General features: G+C 40.0%; 4 protein-coding genes across 11 annotated transcripts in view; 1 reads left to right on the top strand and 3 right to left on the bottom strand.

Moving 5' to 3' along the window:
• The window catches only part of LOC146481252 (alsin-like), a 93,191-nt gene that overhangs the window by 32,771 nt on the left and 41,034 nt on the right, over window positions 1-19,386 (top strand). The window contains exons 16-22 of one of the 5 annotated variants that reach the window (XM_085108905.1): window positions 841-1,101; window positions 1,332-1,380; window positions 1,764-1,828; window positions 2,139-2,202; window positions 2,294-2,382; window positions 3,536-3,632; window positions 5,228-5,686. In XM_085108905.1, the coding sequence (XP_084965031.1) occupies window positions 841-1,101; window positions 1,332-1,380; window positions 1,764-1,828; window positions 2,139-2,202; window positions 2,294-2,382; window positions 3,536-3,632; window positions 5,228-5,263 (661 nt within the window). In that variant the 3' untranslated portion in view covers window positions 5,264-5,686. Of the gene's footprint in view, window positions 1-840; window positions 1,102-1,331; window positions 1,381-1,763; window positions 1,829-2,138; window positions 2,203-2,293; window positions 2,383-3,535; window positions 3,633-5,227; window positions 7,084-19,386 lie in introns of those variants that run through there. The other 4 variants (XR_014864552.1, XR_014864553.1, XM_085108906.1 and 1 more) reach the window with 4 other exon arrangements.
• The window catches only part of LOC146481255 (uncharacterized), a 116,193-nt gene that overhangs the window by 85,302 nt on the left and 11,505 nt on the right, over window positions 1-19,386 (bottom strand). Inside the window, exons 2-3 of one of the 4 annotated variants that reach the window (XM_085108890.1) lie at window positions 12,996-13,576; window positions 9,686-12,953 (exon numbers count right to left, since the gene is read on the bottom strand). In XM_085108890.1, the coding sequence (XP_084965016.1) occupies window positions 9,686-12,953; window positions 12,996-13,576 (3,849 nt within the window). Of the gene's footprint in view, window positions 1-9,685; window positions 13,602-14,174; window positions 14,196-19,386 lie in introns of those variants that run through there. The other 3 variants (XM_085108889.1, XM_085108887.1, XM_085108888.1) reach the window with 3 other exon arrangements.
• The window catches only part of LOC146481248 (uncharacterized), a 115,875-nt gene continuing 102,607 nt past the window's right edge, over window positions 6,119-19,386 (bottom strand). The window contains exon 4 of the mRNA XM_085109025.1: window positions 6,119-6,658. The gene's annotated coding sequence lies outside the window, so the exon portion shown is untranslated. The remainder of the gene's footprint in view (window positions 6,659-19,386) is intronic.
• Window positions 8,686-9,680, bottom strand: LOC146481258 (uncharacterized; the record flags this gene model as incomplete). The annotated part of the gene is made up of 1 exon (XM_085108985.1): window positions 8,686-9,680. A coding segment is annotated over one exon (690 nt), but the record flags the coding sequence as incomplete, so codon positions are not given.

The following is a 19,386-nucleotide window of genomic DNA, read 5'->3' as shown; positions in this document are numbered from 1 at the left end:
CATATTTCGACAAATATTTGCTTCCTTTTCACGCCACAACAAAGTTCTAGCTTTCCTATCCTGGTTGAGGTCACTCTCAACAGTCTCTGTCCAATTTTTTATTGAACAGTTTTCGTTTCCTGAGAAAATTGCCTGTGTTTGTCCGCTGCTCGCAAAACAGTTTGCAAAACTTTGTTGACCAGTGGCTCTGGCTGGACTTTAGACTCTGATCACGTGCACCGGTCACACCACTCGATGACGTCAATCGTGCGTCTATACTCTAATCCCACACTCCTCTAGACCAATCAAAACGCGAGTTTTACACAGTTCATTGTATAAACAGATGTTAATATTGTTACAACATAAACTCCGAGTGAGAATTGTACACAGCATTATGCAGTGAGCTACAGTAAGATGTTAAAATTGTTACAACATAGACCTTTTCACAGTTCTGATGCGATCTTGGTTGCGGCTGGGGAAGGGTGGGGGGGGGGGGGGTAAAGACGGCAAAAAATACAGTATGTATGTATGCCCTAGGCCTGCGTCCTTGGACCGTACTCAAGTCGCAATACAGACCCTCCGGCCGGTGAATAACATATCTTTCTGATCAACATATACAAACGAGAAGATTGCTAACATTTCTGACATTTTGTGTATTTAGTAATGTTTATAATGGGGTGATCTTCAAATAGATGAATGACGTAACTAAGAGATGATTTTCAACTCTAAATGTTCGTAAAATTCGTGAAAAAGTGTATAGTTTGGTGAGGTATTTTATATTGTTCCAACATAGTGTAGGAAGGTTATTACTCTTATGATACAGTTGTTTGATTCTTATACCCAAGTCCCTTTTGTCCACAGACTTCTGTTTCCTGAGCTCCCCAATGAGGAGTATGTTCACTTAGCAACAGACACAGTATCCGGTATAGCCAATCACAGCATAGAAGAGAGTTGGACCAGTAGCATGCTGCTCCACCCCCTGCTCTTCCCCAGGCTCTACCCGCCGCTTTTCACATTGTATGCCTTGGACAATGAGCGTGCAGACAGTGCTTATTGGGAACAAATTCAGCTGCTAAACAAGCGATCGGACTGGGCACTAATGACGTATGTGGGCATGCAAAGGTAGGCGGGATAGCTCTGATGAACGTTGCAGATTGCTGATTATTTATCATTAATTTCTACGGTGATGATGATGATGGTGATGATGATAAACATCTTTTAAGTGTCAATGGGAGGGGAGGGAGTTAGTGAGTTTTGACCCATGGCTCGTGACACGTTGTCCTCCAATCGGAGAGCGTATTTGAGTTTATGTGTGTTGTTAACTCTAATCTATCTAAAATTGTGCTCACCAGGCACTTCTGGCTCACTAAAGAGCAAGATGTTGGAAGTCGGATGGATGAGGTATAATGTCCTTGTTATCAAAACTTTTATTTACTTAGAAATTTATTGGGCGTTAAGTCACCATATGTTGGTAAAATGGACAGGACGCTCGAAGATTAGAACATGACACTGAAACAGAGAACGCAGATTTTAAGCATTTGCATGTGTGACGAATACCTCTGTTACATGTATGTCATTGCTAGGGATGATTGGTCATTGTGGTAGAATATAATTAAAAAGATAATCGTTTGTCTCATGATGTAGTCACTTAAGATGTAGATCATGACGTTTCGGCTGACAGACGAGACGAACCCGCATAACGGATCGACGAGTCGAACGACCAGTTCAGTCATTGATCTAACTTCATAGAGAAGTTCTCACTATCATTTGTTGTTATCATTTAGGTGAAGCTGGAAAACCGAGAAGCTGAGCATTACGTCAGTGCTGTGGAATGCCTTCAGCAAGTTAGGTATTACAATCCCTCTTTACTTTCATGAATTGTTTATAAACAGTTGAACCTCGCTGAATGAACAACTCTTAGAAGCAACCCGCTTGCTTTGAGCGGACAATGCTGTACACCTTATTACAAATTTCTTTAATGCCATGTTAGCAACCAAGTTCATAATCATAATACTGGGAATTTAAATAAACCTCAACAACAAATTAAAGAATTTACTTTGCAAGAAATAAAATAAACAATATGTAGAACAGCATTTTGTACTGGAAGTCTTTTTGTTCTCATCAGCAGTGGTACTGATGATGTTATTATATTCTTGCAGCACAAAGTTTAGTCCGATGGAGAAGCTTGAAGTTCTTAAAACTACTTTTGAGAAAATAAACGAGGTAGGTTTTGTTTGTAGAAACGTTTTTTATGGTTACACAAAGTTTCGAGCATTAAAGACAGTTCTGAAGGTTTCTTTGCTTGCTTCTTTAGGAAGTCAGTTCATTCTGGCAAGGAGAGAAGAAGCTAGTCTCTCTTGACGATTTGTTCCCAGTCTTTCAGTTTGTGGTCATCAGAGCAAGGTATTTACAAGTTTGATTAATGTGCAGTTCCAGAAAATATCCATACTCCTCTATGGAAGGTTTTTGCACTCCCCCGCCCCCCCCAAGAAAATTCAGTTTAGCTTCATACTTTTCTTGTAAAATTTTGGTTTCTAAGACCCCCCTCCCCCTAGGGTTTTCCAATGACCTTCCTGAGGTGGGTATGTTTTTTTTTTCTGGAACTGCACAATTGACCTGTGACCAATCAATGTGCTCAGTATTATACAATTCTGTTTCCGTCTGCCGGCCTTTAGCACCTTACGCAATCAAAAGTTTGACCGTTAAGAGTTGCTACTGGAAGTCCTGCTTTTTCGTTTGATGTGTTTTCACCCCAATCAGGCATAGCCTGTAAAACAGGCGCTTGAGTAGTGTTAGGAGCACTGTTTCGTTGGGGTCTGTACAAGAGAGACTCATTCAAAGCAGGCGGTCATTCAACCCAACTCCTCCACCCTCTCCACCCTGTAGCTTTTTAAACGCTTGTGTTACGACAACACTACTGTACTCTACATTACTCTAGTGCATTGCTATACAGATTACTCTAGGTGAGGCCACGGACAGAAATTTGCTTTGTGTTAACGTTTTTGTTGCTCAAGATCCCTGACAGCGCTTCATTCCCAAGCTTGTTAAACCAATTCGTCTTGTCTTACATTGTCTCACAGCCAACTCTGTGTTGTATACCTTGCTGGCTTATGAACTTAGCAATTTCATGGTTAAATGGCTCAATATTAAAACATAGCTGTGTTGCCTTGATTTTTCTTTCCATATACATGTCTCCTTCTGTTCAAAAGATTCTTACATGTTGTCAGCAGTCATTACAATAATTTTAAGAAATAACATCTACTTCAAGATCGATTTTTCCAGTTTATAAAACTGTTTATTATAAAAAACAGAATCCGACCTAGTGACAAGGTGTTCCATTTCCTTATTGTTTTGGGGAAAAAGGAAAATTGGTGGTAATTTGTTGAGGACTCAGGTACTTTATATGAGTGCTTGTGTAAATGGCAGCTTTGGCGCCCAACTGGCAGGAGGTAGCTTTTAGCGATCTTATTATCATGATGAAAGAAGGTGAAATAATTAGTATGTCTGGGATTGCCACATTATTCACATTTCATTTTCTTATTTGCTGCTGATGTAGAATCCCTCATCTGGGATCAGAGATTCATTTCATTGATGACATGGTGGACAGTCACGTGCACATAGGAGAACAAGGTCACATGTTCACCACACTCAAGGTATTTCCTTTGTCTGGCCTCTTAAGGCCCGTTTAAACGGTTTCAACATTTTCCCAACATTCGTTCAACAAAAGTTGAACGAATGTTGGGCAAATGTTGGATGAACGGAGTATTCAAACGGTTTCAACGCCATTCAACATTTTCAGGAACAAAGAAAAAATGTTGAATCGATGTTGAATGAAAGTTTAAACCAATTTAAATTTGATTCAACACACCTTCAACATTTTTTTACGCTTTCAACAGTGTTGAACGACCTGTTCAAACGCTTCATTCATTTTGTTCAACAACTGTGTTGAACTTATTTTGAAGCAAATGTTGAAACCCTTCGAACGGGCCAGTATATTTTTAGATACGCATGAGAATACTATTTCCCACGAAAATTTAAATTCCGTTTCACATGAGAATTATGCAAAGCTTGAGACTGGTTAGTAAGGCTCCCTTGGGAAACTGAATTTGTGGGAACTTCAATCTAAAAATAAATAGGTCTGTAAAAACGCTGTTACACGAATATATAGGAGTTGTACTCTCAGGGTCATGGGCTCCTGCGTACAGCTAATGGTCACATGGTACAAAATTCACCACGTTGGAGAGCAAGTTGCATATTGGGACATCCAAAACAAAGTGACTTCATCCAGTCAAACTTGAATTTTCTTTGTTTTGGATGTCCCAGTGGGTAGCTTTCTCTCCAGCATGGTGTATTTTGTACCGTGTGACCGTTAGCTGCAAAGGGCCCATTAAACCTTATAAATCTGATCGCATCATTCATACAGTGGAACCCAGGCCTTCTCCACAGTCTCTTTGCACTTAAATGAGCGCTAGCCACCATGGGAACGTGAAAAACGCGCACTTTCCTTTGCGCGCTGTTTTGCATACCGAGAGAGACGTCTGGTTACGAAACGGGTGGAACTGTTTGAAAACAACCATTATAACATAGCTAGTAAATTCGTGCAATCAAATTCAATTGCGCGTGCGTGCTTCATATTCCCATTGTGCACACTGATAACGTCAGCGAACAAATTTCTCAACATTTAAACTACCGCCTCAAAAATGTTATAAAACAATTGGTTTAAACGTCAGCTGTGCGTTCATCGAGATATGAAGCACGCGGGAAGTTTGGAGAGCACTCAAGAAGCTAGAGTTGCTGTTACGCATCATTCGTGCTTTCCAAACTTCCCACGTGCTTCATGTCTCGATAAACGCACAGCCGACGCGTGAACCAATTATTAACTAAAGGACGATAGAAGGTTGGCTGTTTGAAAGGAGCGGTCGGATTAAGGGTTTGTACGTAAAGGGACTGGGTCACGTTATTTTGGGTCATCGTTTGAATCTTCGTTAATTACGAACTCCTACCGCAAAATTCATTTATAGATGAAATCACGGTCACATAACAAATAAATACAATATCTGAACACTATATGTCACACTGAGATAAACCTGAAGAAAATTGGGCCGCCGTTTTTCAAGTTTAACTAAATGTACATGTGATCCAAACACATATTGCACTGATTGCGTGTTTTTATTCCCAGTGCGCAATTGTTTAATATCATCATTCTTGTTTCGGCTAAGTCGTTTTTTGCGTTGTTTTTTGTCACCAGGCCTCCTTTTTCCAGATTCAAAATGAAAAAGGATGATTCAGATGCTGGTACAAGTTGTCATCTCAACAACGATGGATTATTAGCTGTAATCTCATGCAATATCTTTGTGGAAGGTTACTTGAATCATCGCACCACATCCCAGAACCAACCTTGAATATGTTATCCAAGTTGGTGCGGAACAAAGTCCTAAGTATAAAAATAACGTCTAACTAGCTTGGAAGCTACCTAGCACTATGTTTTATATTGCGTTGTTCGTTATTGGATATTTTACAAACAGCTTTTTAGAAACTTTCCCTTGTTAAGCTCATTCCAAGTCCAGGTTTCAAATCTTGACCAGTGTTTTTGTATACCTATCTGAACGGGTACAGTTGTTTTCGCAGTGATTTAATAAGGTGTGAAACAGCTTCTAGCTTTCTGCTTTTTTGTATCATAATGAAATTTAACTTTTTGTTAACCGGACACGTTATTTCATTGACTTTGTTGTGTTTGATGTAGACAATTGACTCCCAAATGTCTACACTTTAATCAGCTGACTTTAAGGGAACCTTCACTCTCGGCATAAAGTAACGTTAAATTGTTGAAAATACAATCATATTTCAAATTCGTTGGAAAACATGAAAATATTATTTCCGTGTCGGACAAAACAGGATATGATTATCGCCTATTTTCGCTTTCAAATTTTCCGGGCGCCGCCATGTTGGACTTCATGACGAATTGATTCACACAAAAGAAGTTATGCTAAATAACAATAGCGGCAACCGTATGACGTCATAATATCCAAAATAGCAGGGCCCGGGAAATTAAAAGCGACGATAATCAAATGTAATTTTTAGCTCACTTGAATGGTCTTTCCACTTTTCAAAATTCAATTTCGAATTAAGGCATTTAGGCCTACAATTTAACATCAATTTGTTGTCAGAGTGGAGGTTCCCTTTAAGCACTAACTCTTCTAGCACATTTTTACTCTCAATTAAGGATGGTGCCTTCTGATACAGAAGTATTTTTGCACAGTTTATGACTATGTAGTAAAAGCAGATCTTAGTACGGGCTACTGAAATCCAGAAAGAAAATTGGGGGTAACGGGGAATTTTTTGAGAGATAATATAGAAAAAATTATTCTAAAATGCAGTAAAATACAAAGCAATATATGGCAAATTTTTTCGAAATTGAAGCTGCATTATCTCTTAAAAATGCATGGTTACCCCCAAATTTCATTTTGGATACCAAGAGCACTTGCTAAGGTCTGCTCTCTCCGCATAGGTTTAAACCGCGCAAAACATACATTGAAGGGGTTGAGCAGCTAACTCTTTCACTCAGGCATAAATACCACAGGCAGGACTCGAAGTCCTGTTTACAATTTTAATCATCTCGTGCAATAAAATGTGAAAAACAACTTATGCCTGACCTGTTTCTTTTACTGTTTGTTGTTTCCTAGGTTTATTACATTCACTAACATTTTAAACTCGGACTACAACAGGGACTGTTTGTAGACTAACAACAAATAACTTGGACTCCATTCGATCGCTGTACAGACAGCTATAGTGTGACATCCAATGCTGCTCGTAGAATGTCGCATAAGCATTTAACCCCTACTATTAAAGACCAAATTCTCCTATCTTGTCCCCATACTTTTCTTATAAAAGTGCTGGGGAAAAGTTATGAAAATCTCAAATCAATTTACCTTGGGTTATCATATCCTTAATTCTCATAAGCTCGGTGGTTGAAAAAGCATTGATATTACAAGGAGAAATTTGTTACTGATCACTGTCAGGGCTTAAAGGGTTAAGCTCTCTCGGACGCCTTTTGGCCATATGTTCTTAATCGCATGTAGGTTGCTAAGTGAAGAATGGGAAAAAGTTTAACCAGAAACAAAATGAAAGTAAACGAGGGAGGGAATCTTCATCTTTGTCTGCCTGTTTTCTTTTCACAAAATTCTTAAAGTTTCTTCATGAGATAGTTGACAGAGCTTCGCTTTATTTGCATTAAAATGCATGAATGTTTTCAGCTTCTGATATAAACGTCTTTTATGTCGAAAACCAGAAAATCGCTCTTAGGTTGGCTGTACAAAGTTTTGGAGCAGTCTTGTGCTTCCTTTCCACTTCCTCGCTCGACTTGATGTGAAATTTCACGAGATAACGGCATTCTTCATAGAAATAAGGGACTTTAATTAAGGTTGCGCTTCGTTGACTGTATTCCGGAATAAGAATAAGCGGAATAGCTGTTAAATTGCTATTTTGAGTAAATTTGGGAAGATGTAACTGAATAACTTACTTTCATGAAATTATTATTTCTGCAAACTTTTGTTGATACAAGATAATTTTAGAGCGATTTTGTACTTCAGTAACTCTAAAAAAGTCTCGTAAGGGATTTTTTTGTCATTCTATGTAAATCCTGTTCAAGAATAGGGTCAATCGAACGCTCCCTGAGTAATTACGACGGCAACGTAAACACAACTTGAAAATATAAGGTCTCGTTAATTGCATCACTTGGTGATTGTCCCAATTTGTTCAACTCGTACATTCTGGTCGAACTATCCAGAAACAGAACTGGTAGGAATGGCGTTCAAGTTAACGCAGATATTGAGACATTCACCGCTATGTGCTCACGTTCTTTATAAAATCTTGAATTCAACATTTCACGTTGTCGTTGGGCCGAAGATTGCGAAGAAATGTACCAAAATTTACAATTTATAAATATTTTGTGGCCTTCTCGTTACCGGAGATGACTAGGCCTTGTTATTCAAATAAATTTTCTACTATTAGCTGTGTTTTTCGGCCAGTTTGAATGCCTACAAAATAAATCTAGGTGGAAGTGACAAAGACACCTACTATTTGGGTTAACTGGACAATATAGAAAAAAACGTTTTAGTATATGTAATCAAATGGTAAATGGTGACGAGTGAAATCATGAAATAATTTCACGCGCGTTTTGTCAAAATTGAAAGGGAAATTATTAGAAATTTGATAAAACGCAAACGATGCCATAGCAATTTTGTTATTTCGCATGTGAAATTATATATTAACGCTGAAATTTCGCGCCAAAATTAAGAAGTAATTTGCCACCCATGATATTATATGTATTATTTTATCCGTATTTATACAGTTCGTTTTAAAAACATTTGCTCAAAATAAAATGTCTTTCACAGTACGACTACTATTACCGGGGTCACTTAAAACTGGCCAATCAGATCACATTATATTACGATAGGAACAGTGAATACTTCCACAATTTTGGGTTTTAGCTGTTGTTTTCCGTCTACTCGTGATTGGTTCAATCGGCTTTGGTTGAAATTCATTGTTCTTGTCCTGCAATCTGATTGGCCAGTTTTGTTGAAGTTACCCGGTCACAGTAGTCGCATTGTTACTGAACTCCCAGCCTGAGTAATGTTATTAGTATGTACTTCAATTTAGTTAATCTCAGGCTTAACGTTCTTATAAAAAAGGGTCTTATGAAAAAAACTGACAAAGTTATATTTATCAGTGTTAGATTACTTTCGTGTTCACGGAAAATTGATCTCTTATCCAGCTACTGCGAAAGGCCTATTTAGGCAAAAGTCCTGGGTATTGCGACAGTCAACTTGGAACTCATGCAAGTTAGGCATGGGGACCTAAGTGTTCGTGAATTTTACTTTACCTAAGTCCTTGTTTTAGCTTGGAGGACGTTGATGATACTCTTTCACCTCCTCAAGGTCACCCTTGTCTTTGTGAATTAAACCTAAGTACCTTTAAGTCATTGAATATGTTCGGTGCACAGTTTCTCAAGTCTAATAGATAGAGCACCCCAGTCCTTTGGCCTGCTCAATGTCGCTTAAGTCTCGCTCAATTAAACGTAAATTATAGTAACTCCTTGCAGCAAGAATATGTTCGGCACCAAGCTTCTCAAGTCTAATGGTTAGGGCACGTTGATGATACTCTTTGGCCTGCTCAAGGTCGCCTAACTGTCGGTGAATTAAACCTAAGTTATTGTAACTCGATGCAACATCAATATGTTCGGCACCAAGCTTCTCAAGTTTAATGGTTAGAGCGCGTTGATGATACTCCATGGCCTGCTCAAGGTCGCCTAACTGTCGGTGAATTAAACCTAAGTTATTGTAACTCCCTGCAACATCAATATGTTCGGCACCAAGCTTCTCAAGTCTAATGGTTAGAGCACGTTGATGATACTCCATGGCCTGCTCAAGGTCGCCTAACCGTCGGTGAATTATACCTAAGTTATTGTAACTCGCTGCAACATTAATATGTTCGGCACCAAGCTTCTCAAGTTTAATGGTTAGAGCACGTTGATGATACTCCTTGGCCTGCTCAAGGTCACCTAACCCTCGGTGAACTTCACCTAAGTTATTGTAACTCGATGCAACATCAATATGTTCGGCACTAAGCTTCTCAAGTTTAATGGTTAGAGCACGTTGATGACACTCCTTGGACTGCTCAAGGTCACCTAACCCTCGGTGAACTTCACCTAAGTTATTGTAACTCGCTGCAACATCAATATGTTCGGCACCAAGCTTCTCAAGTCTAATGGTTAGAGCGCGTTGATGATACTCCATGGCCTGCTCAAGGTCGCCTAAGTCTTGGTGAAGTATACCTAAGTTATTGTAACTCGCTGCAACATCAATATGTACGGCACCAAGCTTCTCAAGTCTAATGGTTAGAGCACGTTGATGACACTCCTTGGACTGCTCAAGGTCACCTAACCCTCGGTGAACTTCACCTAAGTTATTGTAACTCGCTGCAACATCAATATGTTCGGCACCAAGCTTCTCAAGTCTAATGGTTAGAGCGCGTTGATGATACTCCATGGCCTGCTCAAGGTCGCCTAAGTCTTGGTGAAGTATACCTAAGTTATTGTAACTCGATACAACATCAATATGTACGGCACCAAGCTTCTCAAGTCTAATGGTTAGAGCACGTTGATGAAACTCCTTGGACTGCTCAAGGTCACCTAACCCTCGGTGAACTTCACCTAAGTTATTGTAACTCGCTGCAACATTAATATGTTCGGCACCAAGCTTCTCAAGTTTAATGGTTAGAGCACGTTGATGATACTCCTTGGCCTGCTCAAGGTCGCCTAACCGTCGGTGAATCAAACCTAAGTTATTGTAACTCGCTGCAACATCAATATGTTCGGCACTAAGCTTCTCAAGTTTAATGGTTAGAGCACGTTGATGACACTCCTTGGACTGCTCAAGGTCACCTAACCCTCGGTGAACTTCACCTAAGTTATTGTAACTTGCTGCAACATCAATATGTTCGGCACCAAGCTTCTCAAGTCTAATGGTTAGAGCGCGTTGATGATACTCCATGGCCTGCTCAAGGTCGCCTAAGTCTTGGTGAAGTATACCTAAGTTATTGTAACTCGATACAACATCAATATGTACGGCACCAAGCTTCTCAAGTCTAATGGTTAGAGCACGTTGATGACACTCCTTGGACTGCTCAAGGTCACCTAACCCTCGGTGAACTTCTCCTAAGTTATTGTAACTTGCTGCAACATCAATATGTTCGGCACCAAGCTTCTCAAGTCTAATGGTTAGAGCGCGTTGATGATACTCCATGGCCTGCTCAAGGTCGCCTAAGTTTTGGTGAAGTATACCTAAGTTATTGTAACTCGATACAACATCAATATGTACGGCACCAAGCTTCTCAAGTCTAATGGTTAGAGCACGTTGATGACACTCCTTGGACTGCTCAAGGTCACCTAACCCTCGGTGAACTTCACCTAAGTTATTGTAACTCGTTGCAACATCAATATGTTCGGCACCAAGCTTCTCAAGTTTAATGGTTAGAGCAGGTTGATGATACTCCTTGGCCTGCTCAAGGTCGCCTAAATCTTGGTGAAGTATACCTAAGTTATTGTAACTCGCTGCAACATCAATATGTACGGCACCAAGCTTCTCAAGTCTAATGGTTAGAGCACGTTGATGAAACTCCTTGGACTGCTCAAGGTCACCTAACCCTCGGTGAACTTCACCTAAGTTATTGTAACTCGCTGCAACATCAATATGTTCGGCACCAAGCTTCTCAAGTTTAATGGTTAGAGCACGTTGATGATACTCCTTGGCCTGCTCAAGGTCGCCTAACCGTCGGTGAATTAAACCTAAGTTATTGTAACTCGCTGCAACATCAATATGTTCGGCACCAAGCTTCTCAAGTCTAATGGTTAGAGCACGTTGATGATACTCCTTGGCCTGCTCAAGGTCGCCTAAGTCTTGGTGAATTAAACCTAAGTTATTGTAATTCCTTGCAACTTCGGCACTTTCTGGTTTTTCCAGCTTAAGGGCGAGTGCATATTCGTGGTACATTTTTGCTACATTAAATTCACAGTTCTCTCGACATATAATGCCAAATGCTTCGAAGATTCCTTGATAAAAATTGCTTGAAATATATTGGTCATGGAGTTGAAATGAGTTTTCTTTTGAAAACACATCATCAATCACAAAAAGTAAGTTTCTCAAATGAGGGACGACATGTAGAGTGTCTAATGCCGTGTAGCTTTCTTGTGGGATAGTGTTGATAAACTGGTCGAATGATTTAATAGCGCTATTCATGATTTCAATGTTATTATCCTCTGGGTTGTCTTTCGTTGCAGATTTGATAGCATCATGTACAACCTGGTGTACACGAATGAAGCAACCATTTTCGTCTTCATCAAATAGCAGTAATGAGCATCTCTTTAGTCTCATGCCAATCAATTCTTTTTCTAGATCTTTGCTATTTTCATCTACGGTTTTTATGTAATTAATTCCAATATCCAGGCTTAATGGTTTGGGTGCACAAATTGAAAGTAAAGAGAATAAGTGATTCGCAGCTTTGTTGGAAGTGATCTCCTTTTCAACGGCTAAAGCTATGGCTGCGGTCATGGAGTTAGGGTAGCTAAGGTTTGTTTCGGCGAGACTTTCCTCAGTAATTCTCCGTTGACCTTTTTCTAATACCTTTAGATATTCTTTCCATCCGAAATGTGATGATGCTTTGTTTTGTCGAGCCTGTTTGACAAAGGTTGCAGCGCTTGCTAAAGCAAGAGGTTGGTAGTCCAATGCTTGTGCAACTTCGTTTTCCTGCTCGCTGTTGGGAAGGCCAGAAAGCAAGGAAAATAAAGAGATGGCATCGTCGTGATCCATACCCTTGCTTACTGGGATGTGATTGATGCACGAGCTTGGTAAAGGGATAGACGCGGTGTCTTGTGTTGTAATCAACAACTGACCTTTTCCCCACGCCTCATTGCCAGAGTCTGGAAGATGGACATGCACAGACGATACGCTGGTGACATTGTCAACCACCAGTAGCCAAGACGTGTACAAGCCAATTTTTGTGGAAATAAGCATCTTAAGATCAGCTATCTTATCTTCAATTTTCGAATTCTTGGAGTTGAGGATGTGTATAATTGAATATTCCGGACACCTTAATTGACGAGCAAAGAAAGCATACGACTCCAGAAGTGAATCTGTACTTGCGGCATTCAGAGTCATAACAAATGGCGTACCACATGGCATTTCTTTACCTTCATCAAAGAATCGTTTAGCGAGAAGTCTTGCAAGCTGCGATTTGCCACTTCCAGGATTCCCCGAGATGTATAGATAGGTTAGACTGCTTTCATTGGCTTCTTTTAGCTCCCTAAGCTGTTTTGCTATTTCAGCTACATCACGATCGCGAGTTCCGATGTCGTGTGAAGGCTTCGGTGGAAGAATACAAAAAGAGGTAATTTCTTTCTGCAGCTGATCTTCCAGGACCTGCCGCTGATCTTCGAGGACCTGTCGTTGATCTTCTAGGACCTGTCGCTGATCTTCCTTATCTTGAAGTTGCTGTTTAAGGTTATCAACTTCTTTCACCACATCTCTTAACTCTTCCGTAGGAAAAGTCGTCTGATTTTTTATGTCTTGAATTTTTACAGTGTCGAGACCAAGCACTTGAAAAGCACCGCAAACGTTGGTGATGGTTTTGTTAAAGTCTGCATCGGAGAGATTGTCTCGGAGTGAGTGAGCAAATGCTTCGTTCCTAAATTTTCTTAGATCATCTACAGTTGTCTTGACTGTTGCGTTAATACCATGCCCAACACAATCAGAGTAAAGAATGGCGTAAAACAGCATTGTACAATCCCATTCAGCTCTATCTCCATTCTTCATGGTGGCCAGGAGATGTGCATTCTTTCTTTGGTTTCGAAGAGACTCCCCGTTGTAAAAGTCCAGTCCATTCTTAGGATCATCTTTCCATTCTCCCATTGTTACTTTGTACTGTTTGTCCCATTCCTGTTTAAAAATCGTCCTCAGACCCTCAGCTAGTATATTAGTGGTTACATGGCAAATTCTGAAATAGTTTAGCTGTTCATTGGTATATTCGTTTGAGGAGGCCATATCTGGTATTCTTATGGTACTTGGAACCTTTGTGGAGAAAAAGACCTTTCCATTAGAAAACTGGTGGAAATTTGACGCGGACCGAAAGTAGATTTAACTTGCGTTATGAATTGAAAAGGTTGTTAAAATAGCTAACGGTGTCGTTAGTTTTCAATTCAGCAACATGGGGAGGAAATTTACAGAATTTTCTCAATTAATGGACTCCAGTGTTTTCTTGGCGTCAATCTGTAAAGACGGAAACTCCCGTCGTTTGATGTTTTTAAGTTAAAACTAAACAGTAACAACAGCAACATACAAACAACCTTGACTGATAAGAAACTTGCAGATTTTATCACATTTTACTTTATGTACTAGATAGTATATGTACTCAGTAACACTCCTATATAAAGAAAAGAAAGCAATAAGGGCTTAAGCGGTGTAACTTATTCCCATTGTACGCCTTGCAGTTTTTTTTTTTTTTCAGTTTTTTTTTTTCATGATTGAGCTAATTAAGTGATGACTGAGAGAGCGTGATATTGTTTTGTTACTCTTCCGTTACGCTACTTGACTTCATACCGAAAGTTGCTTATAATCACAAAATGACCGATGCGCCACGGAGACCTGACTTCCGGTTACTTTTGACTTGTCCTTCAAACATCTTTAGATGTGTTTGCTCTAAAACTGAATGGAATACACAGAGATCGTAACAACGTTTTCGAAAAGGAATTTAGGATTGTCGAATATTGAAGAATTAGTGCAGTTTTAAAGTTGGAATTTGTGGTTAATAATTAATAGACGGACACCAAGTTAGTCCACTGGCAACCTGGGGTACTCTTGCATGGGTATCAACTGTCTGTTAGTGTTCCAAAAATTATTTTCTTTCTTCTCTCTCCTCTTAAAACCTCTCCAAATTTCAATCAAATTTAGGTTAAGTCCCCCGTTAATTTCGATCGAGCGGAGTGGCCGTCTGGGCAAATGATTGTTAATTAACTTAAGAAATCCGTCAGGTTAGACGATTATGCGAGGAAGATTCTTCGGCCAAATGTCTTTTTCTGCTGTTTTGCGCTTTGCTTCTGTGCTCGACTTTTTTCCAGAGGGCGTGCGGAAAGGGGGGGGGGGGGTTCTCTCTTGTCTGCCACAAAATTGCGGCAACGATCTGCAACGTCTTGAAATTCACGATTTACACTCTCAGACATCGTATTACTCTGGTACCGGGATGCAACTCCTCTCTCCACCCCCAGAACTTCGCACACACCGAAGCTAAGACAGTGAGACTTGGAGGATAGATAGAACGTCCAAATATGACCAAATATGTCTCCTTTGAGGAACGCAACGTGAAATGATGATGTCATATGACCTGCTAAAGATTGACAAAAAGGCTGCCATCTTAGATCCACCATCCTGGATTTCTGAATTTTCATAACTTAGGGAAGGCACCGAAATTAAAAGAAAAGTAATCAAGAACAATAAGGGAACGCTAATGTGCGCTAAAAACATAAACGTTACTGGAAGAACAGTGATTTTTTTTTTCATTTTTTTTTAAAGTGAACTTCTATTTATTTGAAAAAAAACTGCCTATCAAAAATTGGTTGCCATGGTAACATCAAGGTCAATCAACCCTAACAGACCACATCAAATTTTTTCCAGATAAATTTATGAAAAAGTCCTGACGTTGCAGGGTGTTTGCTCAAATACTTAAAAAGTTATTCAGGTTCAAAGTCGCAGCAGGCAGAATCCGCCGCCTACTCCCCCCTTCCCCCAGTCAAGAAAAGAATTGAAGCTGTTACCAGTTTAAACTCGGGCCCAAGATCGCAATTTCCGGTATGATCGTCGTGAAGGCCACATTCAAGTGTTCTACGCATTCTACCAAACGCAAACTTTTGCAAGCGTTTTCCGTCATCATTGTTCAAGTCCGGATATTTACAGGGCTGGACAGAAATGATTTAAAGTAGTCGTTAAGAATTAATGTAATAAGGCTAAGCGTCATAAACAAGGTATTAGGTCTGATGAAGGATGGCAAATGTGTCAATATTATGGTTTGAGGTACCCAGAGACATCACTCCACCAACATTTTCGTAAGGTACACCTTCTCCCGGCCATTGTGACGGAAAAGTGTGTGAAAGGGTTTTGTGTTATTGAATGAAATTGCAATTCAATTAACTTTGAAAGAAAAGGCTTTATACTTACTGTCGGAAGCTTTCTCGGAAAGAATCACGCCAGAAGACAAAAGAATAATTCACTCTAAACTGTAATTTGTTGCCCTCAGGCTGTTTATTACACGGAATGCCCGCAGGGCAGGCCGTGTCTAGGTTTGATTCGGGTATCTTTTTTTACACGGAATGCCCGCAGGGCAGGCCATGTCTAGGTTTGGGTCGGGTATCTTTTTACGCGGGATGCCCTGAAGGGCCATACCGTGTCTAAAAACGGGTCGATTTCTTTTTATGCGGGATGCCCTGAGGGGCATACCGTGTCTAAAATCGAAACGATTTCTTTTTCTTCGTCGTAGCCACAAATCTGTATATTAATTTATTATGCGGGATGCCCTGAGGGGCATAACTTGTCTAAAAACGGGTCGATTTCTTTTTCTTCCTTGTAGCCACAAATGTGTATATTAATTTATTCATTAAACTCACCCCTCTCCTAGTCGGAATGTATTGTTCTGATTGTCTTCAACAAAAGCAGACCAATCAACATCCATTCTTGTCGCTTATATCGCGAGGGAGGGGACCCACTCATCCCTTCCTGTGTGACGTCAAAGCATCATTTCAATTGATTTGTTCATTAAAACCGGATTAAATTTGTGTCGCCATGTTAACGTGTTGTGCGCTCAAGTATGCCGTTTTAAATCGGAAATTTCACCATTTTGAAGCGGTAAATCGAAAGAATAACTTCTAAGAAGCACTCGACATTTAAAACGGTCGAAATTGGAGAGTTCCTGGCGAAGGAATCGTGCTTTGTTTGACAGTCTTAGACCACGATGCGAGACTGAAAAGAGGTCATTGAGAAGCTTACGTTATCATAATGGAATTTCAGATATTTCCGGTGAAACCTTGAGTCGCGTAACACAAGGGAAACAACGTAACGCGATCGTCGTGACTCAAACTATTCCATTAGCAAGGATAGTTTTATAAATCTGCGAAGCATACAGTTGGAATAAATCCATCTCGCGTAAATCCCAGAATAGGTATCTTGTTCATTAAACTCTCCCCTCTCCTACTCAGGATGTATTGTTGTGATTGTCTTCAACAAAAGCAGGCCAATCAAAATCCATTCTTGTCGCTTATATCGCGAGGGAGGGGGACCCACTCATCCCTAGCTGCGCGACGTCAAAGCATCATTTGATTTATTCATTTTAAAACCTGATTAAATTGTGGCGTCATATTGTTAACATGTTGTGGACTCAAGTGTGCCGTTTTGAAACGGAAATTCCACCATTTTGAAACGGTAAATCGAAAGAATAATTTCTCAGATGTACTCGACATTTAAAACGGTGGAAATTGGAGAGTTCCTGGCGAAGGAATCGTGCTTTGTTTGATAGTCTTAGACCACGATGCAAGACTGAAAAGAGGTCATTGAGAAGCTTACGTTATCGTAATGGAATTTCAGAAACTTCCGGTGATAGTCTGAGTCGCGTAACACAAGGGAAACAACGTAACGCGATCGTCGTGACTCAAACTATTCCATTAGCAAGGGTAGTTTTATAAATCTGCGAAGCATACAGTTGGAATAAATGCATCTTGCGTAAATGCCAGTATAGGCATCTTGTTTTTTGCAATGCTATAGAGAGAGACTTCATCTTTCTCCACCGATCTGGCACACAAAGAACACAAAGAAGTTTCAAAGGTGAGCTGTTAATATGCCGTTCTTCGGCTCCGTGTTTCAACATTTTACATTTCCAAGTTGTTTCATCTACTAGAAGACTTATTCCAGCCAGCTGTAATAATGCAAAATAAGACCTCTTCTTCTGCGGACGCCGGACACTCAGGTACAAAGAAATATAAGTTTATAATTTGCTGAAACTGCATAGAATGATACATGTCAGCTCAAGCACGTAGGGCCAGCTGTGGTGCTGCAGTTTGAAACGTGTGGTAGAGAGATTCACCCTGAATTTATTCAAAATTTTCTTCCTCGCTAAGACGTTTACATATTTCCTTCGTGTTTTTCGTTGTTTGGCGTGTTTTGAGCCTGTTCACTGTGCCCCTGACGAGATTGACAGACTTTCTGAGCAGACGAAGCTTTATTTTGCTTTGGTCACTCTATGCTGTTTCATAATTATCTTTTCGGTGAGCTCACTAAAATACGTGCGTAGGATTTTTAATAATTACTTATGCTTAACATTAAGTAATAAGAACGAAAGCTCGTCGCTTCTCACTTGTTCTGAAAAGATAAGTGTTTTTAAGGTTACATTTAAATATCAGAAAATCGATCCATATAAACACCTTTGACTCTGTGTGACTGTAAACAAAAGAGCTGTCCACTCGGTCGTTCAGCTGTTCATCTCGTTTCGCGGGTTCGTTCACTCGGTTTTTCGTTCGTTCGTTATTACTGGCGGGCGCTCGGTGGACCGTTTGTTCGTTAACTCGATCATTCGGCCATCCGTTCGCCCGTTTGGATGTTCGTTCGCTCGGGCTTCCGTCTGTTCGTTCGTTTGCGGTTCTGGTTTGTTCAGTTGTTCCTCCGCTTGCCCAGTTCTTTTTGCTATCCATGGGCATAAGCACGTTATAAAGAATAAAATTTAACCATTTAAAAGCTGTAAGAAAACATTACGAAGAAGCCCTCAATCGCGAAAAACAACCGTGAAATCGGCAATTGGTGCTGTTCTTTCGATCGTGCGGTCATATCCAATGTCTATATGGACAGAGGACTGAAAATTAAACTTTAATAAAAGGTACACACTAATAGCCCATTTTCAAACTAATTACAACCGTGCAATTGGCTTCTTATGCTGATATTTCGGTTATGGGGCTAGATCAGCTTTCGGTCATGTGGTTTGTTCATTTTGGCTGGCATATACGCATCCATGTGGTATTTGTCTGATTATTCAGTTAATCTTTCAATGGCCTTAGTGGTTTCGGCCTTATGTTCCCTCCTCTTTCCGTCTGTCTGTCCCTTCCCATATATCCGTATACAGTCGAACCTGTATATAACGGCCACCCTCGGGACTTGAGAACTGGCCGCTTAATACAGGTGGCCGCTTAATACAGGATCACTAAAAATACTCACTGGGCGTGGTCTAATGTTGATTTTAATGGCGTATCATGCAAAAACACTTCATGCAAGGAATGAATAGGATAATCAACACTCTTTCAAGTGATCAATGCTTTAAACAAAGTTCAGTGCCAACTTGTAACTTAACGGTATAATATACGTAACATTGTGTAAAAGTACCATACAATAAATTGTCCTCTACTCTCCTACGGTATACAGTGCTTATTTCTATGACATACAGTTCACAACAAAATATCTCATTCCGTCATTTCATAGTTGTTACGCTCAATGTTCAATGTCACATGGCTGAAGAACAAGTTAATTAAAGAGGAATTTCTTGCTAAAGAGTGAAGCATATTCAAAACAAACTTTTTTTTAGCGTTCGTGATATGGTACTGTACTTCAGCACATTGCGGACATCTGAAAAGCGTTAACTATATTAAACGGCCGAGTATCAGCTTACAGTAGCTCTGTTCATGTTATTACTTTATACTGATGCAGGATCGCATTTTAAACACAATAAAATACCGCATAAAATAACATATGGCTTAGTTTCCATTCAAGGGTGGCCGCTTAATACCGGGTAAAAATAACAAAGAAAGACAAACATAGGACTGCTACAGGG

Source organism: Pavona decussata, unplaced genomic scaffold (genome assembly GCF_977016875.1).
Source record: "Pavona decussata unplaced genomic scaffold, jaPavDecu1.1 SCAFFOLD_51, whole genome shotgun sequence".
NCBI lineage: Eukaryota > Metazoa > Cnidaria > Anthozoa > Scleractinia > Agariciidae > Pavona > Pavona decussata.
The sequence above is the reverse complement of the archived record's forward strand: the minus strand, read 5'-3'. Positions and strand labels throughout refer to the sequence as shown.